This window comes from Bombus flavifrons, chromosome 3, assembly GCF_040668555.2.
Source record: "Bombus flavifrons isolate JBK064 chromosome 3, iyBomFlav1_principal, whole genome shotgun sequence".
NCBI classification, from domain to species: domain Eukaryota; kingdom Metazoa; phylum Arthropoda; class Insecta; order Hymenoptera; family Apidae; genus Bombus; species Bombus flavifrons.
The window spans coordinates 8625150-8639948 of NC_138444.1; the positions used below are offsets into that span (position 1 = coordinate 8625150).

The 14799-nt window shown below is 37.8% G+C and overlaps 1 protein-coding gene across 1 annotated transcript in view; it reads left to right on the top strand.

The window, feature by feature from the left end:
• The window catches only part of LOC138178243 (fibrillin-2), a 31275-nt gene that overhangs the window by 15061 nt on the left and 1415 nt on the right, over positions 1-14799 (top strand). Inside the window, exons 6-41 of the mRNA XM_069109889.1 lie at positions 90-192; positions 269-453; positions 1343-1591; positions 1841-1996; positions 2158-2442; positions 2691-2813; positions 2905-3153; positions 3233-3352; positions 3430-3645; positions 3974-4173; positions 4278-4458; positions 4808-5113; positions 5272-5613; positions 5895-6020; positions 6144-6477; positions 6707-6873; positions 6948-7276; positions 7662-8088; positions 8364-8717; positions 8800-8913; positions 8989-9147; positions 9304-9518; positions 9768-10125; positions 10198-10343; positions 10448-10556; positions 10629-10913; positions 11078-11503; positions 11751-11999; positions 12068-12271; positions 12354-12479; positions 12674-12913; positions 12981-13153; positions 13552-13746; positions 13822-13926; positions 14141-14293; positions 14381-14584. Of these exons, the coding sequence (XP_068965990.1) occupies positions 90-192; positions 269-453; positions 1343-1591; positions 1841-1996; positions 2158-2442; positions 2691-2813; positions 2905-3153; positions 3233-3352; positions 3430-3645; positions 3974-4173; positions 4278-4458; positions 4808-5113; positions 5272-5613; positions 5895-6020; positions 6144-6477; positions 6707-6873; positions 6948-7276; positions 7662-8088; positions 8364-8717; positions 8800-8913; positions 8989-9147; positions 9304-9518; positions 9768-10125; positions 10198-10343; positions 10448-10556; positions 10629-10913; positions 11078-11503; positions 11751-11999; positions 12068-12271; positions 12354-12479; positions 12674-12913; positions 12981-13153; positions 13552-13746; positions 13822-13926; positions 14141-14293; positions 14381-14584 (7913 nt within the window). The remainder of the gene's footprint in view (positions 1-89; positions 193-268; positions 454-1342; positions 1592-1840; positions 1997-2157; positions 2443-2690; positions 2814-2904; positions 3154-3232; positions 3353-3429; positions 3646-3973; positions 4174-4277; positions 4459-4807; positions 5114-5271; positions 5614-5894; positions 6021-6143; positions 6478-6706; positions 6874-6947; positions 7277-7661; positions 8089-8363; positions 8718-8799; positions 8914-8988; positions 9148-9303; positions 9519-9767; positions 10126-10197; positions 10344-10447; positions 10557-10628; positions 10914-11077; positions 11504-11750; positions 12000-12067; positions 12272-12353; positions 12480-12673; positions 12914-12980; positions 13154-13551; positions 13747-13821; positions 13927-14140; positions 14294-14380; positions 14585-14799) is intronic.

Here is a 14799-nt window from a genome sequence, read left to right on the forward strand (position 1 = left end):
GTGAGTCATCAAAACTTATCGTATCGCCTAATTCCTTACAATAATTTATGCTAGACACAATTCGTGATTTCATCGTCTATTTAAAATAGCAATTTGTCGAGAGCCATGCTTGAACCAAGGAAGATGTATTGGTCCAGATCGTTGTGCATGTATCTACGGTTATACCGGTAGACGATGTGAAACAGATTATAGGTATGCGACTATTTAAGGCCCCCATATTTCGATTAGTTCGAGAGCAGTGATTTCGTTAATCTTCCTTTTCCTTTAGAACTGGACCGTGTTATACGAAAGTGAAAAATGGACAGTGTTTGGCAAATCTGCAGGGTGTCGTTTGCACGCGACAGTTGTGCTGCGCCACCGTGGGCAAGGGCTGGGGTCACCCTTGCGAAAGATGTCCCGCCCGACTCGACTGCGAGCTGGGTCACTTGAAGACTAACCAAGGCCAGTGCGTTGGTGAGTGATTACTGGATTGCAATTTTGACAATTTATGAAGTTTTATATTTTCATAAACACGAAGAAAGAATGATAAATAAATACGAAGAATTCTATGTTGTATTTCGCTTTTTTCGGTTATACTTATACGTATACTTCATTTTTCTATTATGTTATTCCAAAAGTTTCTTTCGTTTTATAAGGAAATAATAGATGCACAACATTTTTTGTATTATATTATTTTATTGAATTATGTATGATCCATTTTGTAGTAATGGAACAAATTTTGTAGCAACAGAACAAAATGGATCATACATAATTCAATAAAATAATATAAAACAATGTCGTGCATCTATTATTTCCTTATAAAACGAAAGAAACTTTTGGAACAATCTAATATATTAACATGTAATTGACACAAATGAGTCGAATGATTGCAATTATGATATTAGTGGGATTTATTTAGAATTAACGTTATCGAATTGTTCTTATGATAATTTTTCATTTCGAACAATTCGAATTGATTTTATATACAGGGTGGTTGGTAACTGGTGGTACAAGCGGAAAGGGGGTGATTCTACGCGAAAAAAGAAGTCGAAAATATAGAATAAAAATTTTTCGTTTGAGGCTTTGTTTTCGAGAAAATCGACTTTGAATTTTCGCTCGGTACGCGTGCGGTACGTTATAACGGATCTCACTGTAGATCGTTGTCTCGATGGAAAAATTTCTTAAAAAAAAAAATAAAAAAAAAAAATTTTTATTCTATATTTTCGACTTCTTTTTTCGCGTAGAATCACACTCTTTCAGCTTGTACTACCAATTACCAACCACCCTGTATATAAAATTTCAACTTGTGGTGTCTGTAAATTTAAGATTCGTTGAGGTTTAATTTTATATCATCATTGATTAGATATCAATGAATGTGAGGCGATACCAGGCTTATGCGAGGGTGGCAAGTGCGTGAACACACCGGGTTCATTTACCTGCGAGTGTCCCGATGGTCAGGCCAGAGATCCCGAGACCAACTCTTGCAAAGATAGAGACGAATGTCAAGAAGAAGGAATCTGCGCAGATGGACGATGCATAAACACGAACGGTGGCTATTATTGTCTTTGTAATCCAGGATTTATCCAGAGCCAAGACCGAAGATTCTGTATCGGTGAGAACTATAAGTGATTGCAAACGAATTACAAACGACTTACTTGTGCATTCATGAAAATCATCATAGAAAATTAATCGATGAGAATCAATCATGAATACCTTCGTACGCTCTATAACCAGACTATTTTTATATATCTATACCTTTCATAAAAATACGAAAACTTTTGTGAATGACCGTATGTATTGAACAAAATTATCGACAAAAATGATTCGCCAATAACAAATATCGCCATTGACAAAATCATAGATGGAAGACAAGGTCTGTGTTACACGTCCGTGAACAGAAACGGGCAATGCAAGAATCGGCTTTCAATGAGGCTGAGCAAGAAGGATTGTTGCTGCGGCAAGAACATGGGACGTGGCTGGGGTGACGAGTGCTACATCTGTCCGAATCACGGAAGTGGTATGTAGAACGGCAAAAATGCTAAACGATACGAAAATAGCAGGCTTACGACAAATAATGAACGTTCAAGTGGAACGAACGAAAATAAAGTCACCCAGAAAGCGCAGATAATGCTGATAGTAATGGCGAGTAACGGGATCCGTGTTATTACTCAATTATAGACGATTACAACAGGCTTTGCTTGCAACAACTGCAGCCGATCATCGCGATAAACGAGTGCGCGCTGAGACCGGACATTTGCGGAAACGGGAAGTGTATAGACACAAAGGACGGATACGAGTGCGCCTGTTATCCTGGATTCACGAAGAAGGCTGGCAGATGCGAGGACGTTGACGAGTGTCTGTTGGGATATTGCCAAGGTGGTACTTGTCAGAATTACGAAGGAAGCTTCACGTGTGAGTGCCCGCCGGGATTCGTCGTTTCTGGTGAAGGCAGATATTGCACGGGTAAGAAATTCGAAGAAAAAAAATAAGAGAAAGAGAGGAAAATTATAAATAAAAAATAGATTACAAAGATAGTATCGTCTATGTCTATAAGTAGCTGATACTTTATAAAATTTATGTAAATTTGTAGAATATCATCAGAAACACATATTTCGATGGCCTTAACATCTTGATATCGGACAAATCAGATGTCTCCAGAAAACCAATTATCTCGTATTGAATGAATTTTTGTTTGACTTCTTTTTCTATAGATCACGATGAATGTCAGGACACCGGAATGTGCAATAATGGACATTGCATCAACATGAACGGATCTTTCAAATGCAAGTGCAACGACGGTTACACTTTATCTCCTACAAAAAATACTTGCATCGGTAAACACAGTTTATTTTCCCTTTCCTACGTGGAATTAATAAGTCATGATTTTCTTAGATTTAATTAATCAATCAATCGTACGATTTACAGATATCAACGAATGTGCCGACAATCCAAGAATCTGTTTAAACGGTCGATGTGAAAACACACCAGGATCGTATCATTGTATTTGTCAATCTGGATTTACAGCCTCTCGAGATAATACGTTCTGCGTAGACATGGATGAGTGTTCAACAAGTGGAATGTGTGAGAATGGAAAATGCGTGAATATGGAGGGATCCTTCAAATGTGTCTGCGATTCTGGCTTCCGGATTGGACCGGACCAAAGTCACTGCATCGGTGTGTATTCTTATTTCTTGGCAAATGAAATTTTTTCCAATTCTGATATTGGAAAAGTAAAGATTTTATCGTTGACTAGACATCGACGAATGCTTGAGTGGCCCGTGCCAAAATGGTCGCTGCACCAATACTCCTGGTAGCTTCCGATGTGAGTGTTATTCTGGATTGTATCTGGGACCAGATGGAAGATCTTGTTTAGGTTCGTCTTTGATTTTCTATTTTTTAATTAAGAAAAGTTTTAGCTAATTTACATGGAAATATTTAAATTAATATCAGATACGAGGAGAGACCTATGCTATTCCCAGTACAGAGACGGACAATGCTCGAATCCTACATCGACAGCAGTAACAAAATCAAGTTGCTGCTGTTGTACTGTAATACTAGGACAACCTATGGGCTGGGGAAGCACATGTCAACCCTGTCCACTCCCGGGTACCAGCGAATTTGACGCTTTGTGTCCACATGGCGCAGGAATGACTTACAATGGAGATGGTAATTACTGAAATTAATAAGACAAAAATTCTTCCTGTACTTACGGAAAATTTCTGTGTTAAAATATAAATAAGTATAAAGTATAGAAATAAAAATGTATATCTGCAGAAATATATAAACTAACAAAAGTAAATTACTAGTTACAATATTTGGCAGAAGAGATAAATTCCTACTTAGATTCCATTTCTTCATATTTATAAGAGTATCAAATTACATAAATACTAATTATAGATAGAATGTAGACAGCATTGAGATATATCTTCTAAATTAATAGCAATAATTTAATAAATTATGATTAGTCAACCTACTCTCTTGTCCCTTAAAATAGATATCAACGAGTGCGCACAGAATCCGAATATCTGTGTGAACGGTGGCTGCGAGAATCTTATGGGAACCTATCGTTGCATCTGCGACAGTGGCTACGAGGTAGATGCTACAGGAAAAGTTTGCAGCGATATAAACGAATGTGAATTGGAGGAGTCATTGTGCAGTGGTGGTCAATGTCGAAACATCCCTGGGAGCTTCCAGGCAAGTAAATACTCGCGTGTTAAACCAATCTTTGATTAGGTGCAACGATTCGTCGGAAGATACGCTCTGACCAATTGAAACATTTAAGCATGATATTCGAACAGTGTGTTTGCCCGACTGGCACGAGATTCAACACGGGCAACCATATGTGTGAGGACATCGACGAGTGCGAGGAACTTGGACCAGATGTTTGTTTGAACGGAATCTGTGTAAATGTCCCGGGTTCCTACGAGTGCGAGTGTTCTCCTGGATACATTCTGGATCACACTGGCCACATTTGCATGGGTATAATATTTAACATATATATTAAATAATTAACAAAAAATTGGAAGTATGGAAACTTATGAGTAGATTGATATGTCTATGAGATTTTATGTTTTCATAAAGATAATTGAAGAAGTAAACTCTAAGTAGAGATTTTTTATTTACATTTAGTACTGAAAGGAGTGAAATGGTATTATGCAAAAGTGATACAATATATCGAAACTAAGAGACTGATTGAACTTTAGAAAATACTTTGCAACCTCTTTGTAAATCAGATTAGATATCTCTTTATTATTATTTCCTTTCAATAAATTTCAATTGAATTTTTGAGAAAATAAAAGAACGAAAATACAATTAAAATTCCTCTCAGACAACAGGAGAGGTTCCTGCTGGACCAAGATGATAGATGGTCGATGCGAGTATAATTTGCCCAGACTGGCACTGAAATCTGAGTGCTGCTGCTCGGTGGGTGTAGCCTGGGGAAGCCCGTGCGAACTCTGCGACCGTTCAATCTGCGAATGTTCTAAGGGTTACGCGAAATTCGGCGGGAAAGACTGCGTGGACGTAAACGAATGTGAATTAAACAGTGGTATCTGCAAAGGTGGAGGCACGTGCGTGAACACCGATGGATCTTATCGTTGCGAATGCCCTCCTGGTTTAACTTTAGATGCAACGCGTGAGTTCTGAAAAATAAAATTGAAAGAAATATTCTTGTCTTCTTACTTAGATATGAAAGAATGTACGTTTTCTAACATAATATTTATTTTTTATTGATATATTTATTTCTTTTAATATATTTTTCTACGAATAAGCGTTGATCTATTTTTCGTACAGATATCACTTGCATAGACACGAGGCAAGAGACTTGTTATTTGGACTATCGCCACGGACAGTGCACAAATGCGATAGAAGGACAATTTTCTAAGAGTCTGTGTTGCTGTTCTGTGGGTCGTGCATGGGGTAGCGAAAGATGCGAATCCTGTCCAAAACCAGGCACCCACGCGCATCAAGAACTATGCCCAAGAGGAGACGGTTTTACAGACAAACAGGACATCAACGAATGTATCGAGTTTCCTGGAATGTGTCTAAACGGAAGATGCAAGAACACGGTTGGCAGTTTCAGTTGCAAGTGTAACCAGGGTTTTGCATTGGACGAACATGGAATTAAATGTAACGGTGAGTTAGATATTTATACACTGCTAAAGATATTACACTGCTGAAAATGATACTATATTTGTTCATTCGTGTGTTTGGAGTTTACTAACTTTCAATCGTGTTACAGAGTTATAATGTATATTATCTTCGTTGAAAATTTAGATTACCGAGTGTTTAAGGCGTTTATCTAAATTTAAATATTGTTTGACTTCTTATATTAACGTTAAATAAAACTGTATAAAAATGTTTTCTATAATGTTTGAATCTTTACTTACTTGTACAATCTTACGTTACTTGTACAGACATCGATGAATGCGAGATCATGCATGGAGTGTGCGGAAACGGGACCTGCAGAAATACGCCTGGCAATTTTCAATGTGATTGCAATCCTGGATATCGCAGCAGCGATATAATGAAAATTTGCATGGGTATGTAACGTGAAATTAATCTCTTAACACTCTCATACTAAGAAGATAAGAAGATTTAATTTCTCAAACCAAGTGTTCAAAATACGACTCATCGTATTGATCCACAAACATGACGAATTTCAGATATAAACGAATGCGAGGAGATACCAGGACTGTGCCGAGGAGGAACCTGCATCAACACCGAAGGCAGCTTCAAATGTCAATGCCCGCCTGGTCACGAGTTGAGTCCTGACAAGCAGTCCTGCAAGGATATCGATGAGTGCTCGAGAACCAGTGGGATCTGTTCGAACGGCGTTTGCGAGAACATGATGGGCACTTATCAGTGCATATGCGACGATGGTTATCAGCAAACTGGATTGAAGTCTCACTGCGAAGACATAAACGAATGCGCTACCAACAACGGTGGCTGCGAGGACATCTGCCTGAACATGCCTGGAAGCTTTTCTTGTTCTTGCAGGTGAATTTTCTTTAATCAGAAATTTCTATCGTTATGGAAATGAGAATTGGTTAAGATAAGATTTTAATTCTTGCGATTGTAAATATAATTCGCTTATAATAGAAATAATATGGCGGATTAAAAAATGGGTGAAATTATTAATGAAGTTAAAATTCTAAAAATTAATTTAGACATCTAAACGAATATGAGCATATTCTAATATATAGCAAATCATCTTTCATTTAAACAGCACTGGATTCGCGTTGAATCTCGATGGTCGATCGTGCGTGGACATCGACGAATGTAAAGAAAACCCGCGAATCTGTAACGGAGGAAAATGCACTAATATAGCTGGCGGCTACATATGTACTTGCACCGATGGATTAATTCCTGGCAAGGATAGTGCCTCTTGCATTGGTAAGTGTAGTCTTGAGATTAGTCAACTTTCAAAATCTCCAACATTTAATTACCCAGATGTTATAACTGTCCAGATGTCGACGAGTGTACCACGCGGCCAAACATTTGTGGCTATGGTGAATGTTACAATACCATTGGTTCTTACAATTGTCGATGCGAAGAAGGATATTCGGTGAAGCCAGACCAAGGTCCAGGATGCACCGACGATGACGAATGTCTCTTAAACGCGTATTCCTGTAGCGAATTCGCGGAATGTCAGAACACACAAGGTTCATATGAGTGCACGTGTCATGAAGGTTTTGTAGGGAATGGAGTTGAGTGCAGAGATATCAATGAGTGTCTAACGAATAACGGAGGATGCGATTCTAATGCGCAGTGTATAAATACCGAGGGATCCTTTAAGGTACACATTATATAAATCAAATAAGATACAGTGAAATGATATTTATCCGAACCTACGTATACACATATATTGGAGAATGAGTAGTTGATATAACTAATAATAATAATATAGAATTTTATCAATTCTTCACACATATATTTTTTTACATAGATTTTCTTATATAGATTTTTTTATTTAAATAATATAAGTTCAAGAATTGGATCAGTCAGTAGAAATTTATTTAATCAAGCAATACGTAACATTTTCAATAAATAGAGTTCAAGCAAATAGAATTCTCGTATTCAATATTATACATACATGTCCGAAACAATTAGAGGATCGCTATAATCAATTTTATTGCATAAGAAAATAAAAGAAATTAGAGAAGAATTCTTAATTGTTTTAGTGCGTCTGTGACGCTGGCTTTAGAGGCGATGGCTATGCCTGCAAGGACATCGACGAATGCGCCAATGACAATACTCTCTGTGAAAATGGACACTGTCTCAATTACCCTGGGTCATTTCGATGTGAATGTGAAATGGGCTTCATGCATCCTGACGAAAATAACGAGCAAACTTGTGTGGATATAAACGAGTGCGAGATGTTCAGTAATCTGTGTGTATTTGGGCGGTGTGAGAATATATTCGGTATGTTCCGCTGCGAGTGCAACGAAGGCTACAAGTTGGATGGTTCAGGTGGAAATTGTACAGATATCGATGAATGTGAGAATCCACAGTCATGTCAGTATGGCACGTGCATAAATACTCAGGGGAAATATATTTGCAAGTGTCCGCCTTATTACGAGTTAGTCGAAGCTGGAAACGCCTGTGTAGGTAAGTGACTCTTTTTACATTGATTTTTCTAAGAATTAACTTCTTAAATCAGTGTATTCAGTGCAGCAAAAGAAATGGAAATAAGTGGAAATTCTGGTGATGGAAACTGATATTCGTATAAAATTTATCCATTTGTACTAATTGTAATATTTTACAATATTTAAAAAAAGAATCATTTTTCATTTAAAAAGATGCATGACATTTTCGTCGTCTGCATCGAATGTCCAAAATTCTTTCAACGTTTACAAATTTTTAAAGTGAATTTAATATTACAGATAGACGAAAATCAATGTGTTTCACCGGCTTCGAACACGGTACCGGAAAACCGCAGTGCATCTTCGACGTAGCTTCTTCAGTTACCAAAGCGACCTGTTGCTGCAGTATTGGCAATGCTTGGGGAAATCGCTGCGAGGAGTGTCCTCGCGCTGGAACCAAAGAATTCGAGGAATTATGTCCAGGTGGTTCCGGGTACAGACCCAATCAGGAGACTGTCATTTTAGAGGACATCAATGAATGCGAGGAACACGAGAATATTTGTCAGAATGGTCATTGTACTAATACTTTTGGTAGCTTTATGTGCTCCTGCAACGAAGGCTTTATTTTGGATGACACTAAAACCAGTTGTATAGGTATCATTGAATTGAATTATTTTAATTATCAAGTACTTTGGATCTGAAGAAACTCATGGCTTAATTATTTGCATCTGTATAGACATAGATGAATGTGCTTTGCATCCACAAATATGCGGAGTAGGTCGCTGCATCAACGATCAAGGAAAATATCATTGCGAATGTCCAGAAGGATATATGGCAATGCCAGGAGGAAGTAAGCAAATATCATTCGTGTTATTATATGTGTAACAAAATTTCCGACATTTAATAAACTTGAATACTTTCCCAGAGGAATGTGTCGATATGAGAAAGGAATCGTGTTACCTAAATTACGAGGATGGTCAATGTTTCAATCCCATGATGCAACCACAAACGAAAATGTTGTGCTGCTGTTCCATGGGAGCTGCATGGGGAAGTCCTTGTGAGAAATGTCCAGCTGATAGAACTCGTAAGATCCGAGAAACTTTTTAATAAGATACCCATTAGAGAGATTAATAAGATATCGATGTCCTGCTTTTTGAATCTCTGTCACTTCTCGCTTAATAATAATTATCGTATTAATACGAATTAACCTCTAATTATTAAGATTAAATGTATCGTTTAGGAGAGCACGACATTCTATGTGGCATGGTACCAGGCCAAATAATGAATCCCATAACGAATCATACGGAAGAAATCGACGAGTGCGCCCTTATGCCAACAATGTGCACTCACGGTCGTTGCATGAATACTCCTGGCAGTTTTGAGTGCCAGTGTGATCGAGGATACGTGTATGATCAGGATTCGCATCAGTGCATCGATGAAAACGAATGTTTGCAGGTAAAACAACGTAACATAATCTTTCAAACATTTTTCGATCTATAAGTACTATTGCCTTAAATGTAAAAGGTTAGCAATCAAGTGATAACAAAAATTCAATTATGTCTTTATTATTATATTATATAATATATATCACATTTTAGTTATACGTATATTTTTCAGTGTTGATTTCTTTCGTTGGATGGCTATTTTTATTTAGGTATATTTCTTAAAATATTTTTATTCAACTATTTCATTTTTTCATTCAAGATTCCAAATCCTTGCAGTGGCAACGCGCAATGTATAAACAAGCAAGGTTACTTCGAATGCGTTTGCCCAGCAGGATACAAACTAGGCCTCAGCCAACGAGACTGTGTGGACATCGACGAGTGCTACGAACGACCAGGAATTTGCAACAATGGTGCATGTAACAACTTGCAAGGTAGCTTCCAGTGCGTCTGTCGTCTTGGTTTCGCATTAACGAGAGATAGAGATAACTGCGTGGACATCGACGAATGTCAACGCAATCCGAATATTTGCAACAATGGAACTTGCGTAAATACACTTGGATCGTACAAATGCATCTGCTATCAAGGATTCAAGCTAAGCCCTAATAATGATTGCGCTGGTAAATTCTATTTTATCCACAGAATTCTTCTACTCTTATTTCACGAATAAAATGTCTAAACTTTTTGAACAGACATCGACGAGTGTCGAATAATGCCATTCCTATGTCGCAATGGAAGATGTCGAAATACAATTGGCGCTTTCAACTGTGAATGTGCTGATGGCTATGTGTTGGCCCAAGATGGTCAGCACTGTAGAGACATCGACGAGTGTCACGAAGTAAGTTGTTCGTAGGAACAAAACTTTTCACGATTCTAACTAATCCAATACCGTAACTGACTGAAATCTTGTTGAAAATATCACAAAACGAATAATTGCATCAGATTCCTGGACTCTGTCCGTCACCAGGAAAATGTCAGAACTTGATGGGATCGTACATATGCAACTGCCCTCCGGGTTACGAGTTGGATCACACGAGAAAGAAGTGCGTCGGTGAGTAAAATATTCAACAGACTACGTAACGTGATTCGAATATTTCAATTATAATTGAAATTTGTATATCAGATGTGGACGAATGCGAGGAGACGCAAGGAATTTGTGAAAACGGTCGCTGCATTAATACAGAAGGTGGAGTGATCTGTGAATGTCCTGTTGGATACAAACTAAGCGACAAACCAAATTCGATGCGGTGCATCGATGTCAGAGAAGAACTCTGTTACGATCGGTATATAAGACACGGTGCACGATGTTCTTCTCCTCGAACAGGCGCCATGACGAAAAAACATTGTTGTTGCACTATGGGAAAAGCGTGGGGGAAATACTGCGAAGAGTGTCCTCCAGAAGACAGCGGTAAGTATTTCTTCTATTATAAATAATTTTTAAGAATAACAACAAGTAGAAAATACCTCAAAATCATGTTGATTAAACAATAGAACTAAATACATAGGACGATACGATATCTACGATAGATAATTAAATCTAATTAAATTTTTGTGTACATTTTTTTTATACAGAGGAATTCAAAAGGCTATGTCCGGAGGGACCAGGCAGAGATGACACAGGGATCGACTTGAACGAGTGTCTGTTCATGCCAGACGCCTGTGTTGGTGGCGAGTGTATCAACACTGATGGTTCCTTCCGGTGTGAGTGTCCCTCTGGATACGTATTAGATGCAAGTGGCAGGCGTTGCATTGATAATAACGAATGCTTGTCCCAACAAAATATCTGTGGCAATGGAACGTGCACGAATATTGACGGTGGTTTCGAGTGTTCCTGTAACGAAGGATTCACTCCTGGAGTAAATCAAGTTTGCGAAGATGTGAACGAGTGTCTGGAAATCGGCAACCAGTGCGCGTTCCGGTGTCACAATGCGCCTGGTTCTTTCAGATGCATTTGTCCTTATGGTTACACTTTGGCTCCCGATGGACGACATTGTATAGGTATGAATATTATATACGTACAACGTATCATTTAAAAAATTTTGTGGAATATAAAGCTTGTTTTTCTCTTTGCATTATACGTTTTTTCGCACGCATCTTATTTTCATTTCATTGATACTTATACTTTACTCGCGCCTAAGTATGTAGTTATAGTGCTAAAAAATAATACGAGAAACATTGTCACGGTTTTTCTGAGATTTCTGACAATTAAATCACCGGATTAAACGCTGTACAATTATGTTTTCAGACGTGGATGAGTGCGCAACACCAGCGAATAGTTGCAAATATCAATGTAAGAATCTTATTGGTTCCTTTATGTGCATCTGTCCACCTGGATATCAACAAATCGGTATGGCTGACGAGTGTAAGGATATCGACGAATGTGCAATTAATTCAGGCCTATGTCGAAATGGTCGATGCGTCAATCTAGAGGCTAGTTATCAATGTCTCTGCTATGATGGCTTTGAACAGAGTCCTGATGGAAAATCTTGCATAGGTATTAAAAATTAAAAAAGGGAAACAAGTATCAAACTGCTCAATATTAAGTTCCAAAATTGTTTTCAGATCGCAGAATAGGCTATTGTTTCTTGCAAACGATCGCTGGCAGATGCACCACAAGAGCTTCCGACGTAAAGACAGTGACAAAGGCAGACTGCTGTTGCACAATGGGCGCAGCTTGGGGCCCGTATTGTGAGATTTGTCCATCCAAAGATTCTGACAATTATAACGAACTCTGTTTGGACAAAGGTTTTTCAATAGACGGTCAAGGTACTTGAATTTTCCTTCAAGTGGAACAATTTTCAATTATAACTCAACTTATATATAATCCGAAAACGAAAATTTCTTTCAGATATCGATGAATGTAAAACGATTCCTGATTTGTGCAGAAACGGGTTGTGTATCAATACGCTTGGTTCTTATAGATGTGTATGTAATAAGGGTTACAAGGCTGATAAATCTGGAACCCAATGCGTTGGTAGGTATTCGTAAGATTAATGATAATTAGAAATTTGACAATACAAAAATTCACACAATGCACATAGCGTTCAATAGAATATAGAAAGATATAAGATTCCTTCAAATGCATCCAATGACATTACGATATACTCATATTATCATCAACAATTATCTGTCAATAAAATTGACTTCACGAAATATGTCCAATTCCAGACATAAACGAGTGCGAGCTAACGCCAAGGCCATGCAAATATAATTGCCAGAACACGGAAGGAAGTTTCATCTGTTCCTGTCCTGCCGGTTTCATCTTAAATCCTGATGGCGTCAGTTGTAGAGATCTGGACGAATGTGCGACTGGAAATCATCTGTGCCAACAGAATTGTATCAACACTCAAGGCAGTTACACTTGTGGCTGCCAGGAAGGTTATACGCAAGATGGAGATGCTTGTCATGGTTCGTAGAAAGTTAAACAACTTTTAATCCAGCTTTATCGGAAATTACGTAATTCGATATCTTTTAGATATAAACGAGTGCGACCAGGCTGGAACTTGTCCGAAACCGGGTACTTGTGTCAATACTCTTGGCAGTTTCCGTTGTATTTGTCCGAGAGGATTCAAGCTTGATCAATCTGGACGAATCTGCGTGGATCAGAACGAGTGCGCTGACGATACCGCGTGCGAACACGGTTGCCAGGTAAACGAAATAGAAAAATGATTCTTACTCGTCGTTTGAATATCTAAATACCTACGATAGGTTTCGCTTAAATTCTAATTCTAAGTAACGAGACTGCATCATTTAAATTTAACACTGCTGCACTTCTGTATTTTTCTGGTATGGAAAAATATCTGAAATTTGAGAAAAATATGAAGGAATTTTTATTGATACGTATGATTACTCGTTTCGATTTTATATTAAAGATATTTCTTAGAATATTAAGAACCCTTTTATTTGTTAAAATGAAAGCAAGATTGAAATATAGAAATTCCAAGATCATAGTAAGATTACACAACTCTATTGGAATTTTATGGAGTATTATATACTATATGTTTACTGGGATTAGCAAATTTTTAATTACTTGATTACACTCGTAGAACTTTATGGGAAGCTACCGTTGTGGATGTCCCGAAGGATTCGTTCAACATCTTTACTATAATCAGTGCATTGACGAAAACGAATGCAACACATCTCCATGTGGGGACAACACTTGCATCAACACGATTGGTAGCTATAAATGTGGCTGCCCGGATGGTTACCAGTTCGATAGTAATTTGCAAATATGTGTTCAGGTAAGTGTCTGTGTTCAGGAACAATCCCAATTTGAAGTACTATGGATGTTAAAGAAGAGATGCTGGTGGGTTTAGGTTAGCGCCGGGTGCATCGGAAGTCCTTGCGCCTTTGGATGCACTCCCAATGGAGCTAACGGTTTCATATGTGGATGTCCCACTGGATATCAACGAATTGGACAGGTTCGTTTTATTTAAACAAGAATAGATTATACAAAAGAAGAATTTCGCATTTGTAAAATAATTTAATCGTAATATTTAAACTACGTATTTTAAATGTCAATATTTAAATTTTGTATCTTTAACCTCGTAATCTAATTTTAATACACGGATTTTGCATTTTTTAACTGAAACTTCAATTTCATTTGAATTTGGTATCTTTCATTTTGACGACCAGGGTCATTGTCTGTCGACGATAAACCCACTATCGCAAGGACACTACGGCGAAGATATTAGCAACGCGCCCACCTTCGTGATAAATCCAGATCCTTATCACATACCACCTGCGGATGATAAAACTATATCGACAGAAGGTTGCTTCTCTTGCAAGGTATCTCAAAGCTCGATCTTAAAACTGAATCATTTTACTTCGATCAAACGAACATGTGAAAAGAGTCGATCGCTGTTTTTCAAACAGGTCAATGGCAAAGGAAGACACAGAAGAGACTCACGATCGAAATCGATGGACCAAGAATTGAGTGCACGAAGAAACGAAATTATAAAGAGGCGGTTCGCCAGATCAGCGAAAAGGCACCATCATGGCGAGGAACATGTTCTTAAAATCAGTCTGAGACAGACCCGGCACCGAATGAGAATCATTAAATTGCAGCCGGCTGTCAAGGTTCGTTCAAAATTTTTGTATCGTCGATTTGTTAGAAGAGTGACAAATAAGAAAGACAAATAAGATTTCAAATAAGAAACTTCATGATCTTTCATTTCGCGAAAATGTATTTTCAACAGAAATACTTTTAAGAATTCTAATTTCTATCAACGTTAACTTCAAAAGCAATTATTTCTAAAATTATTCCTCTTGCAATTTATAATTTTCTGTATCTA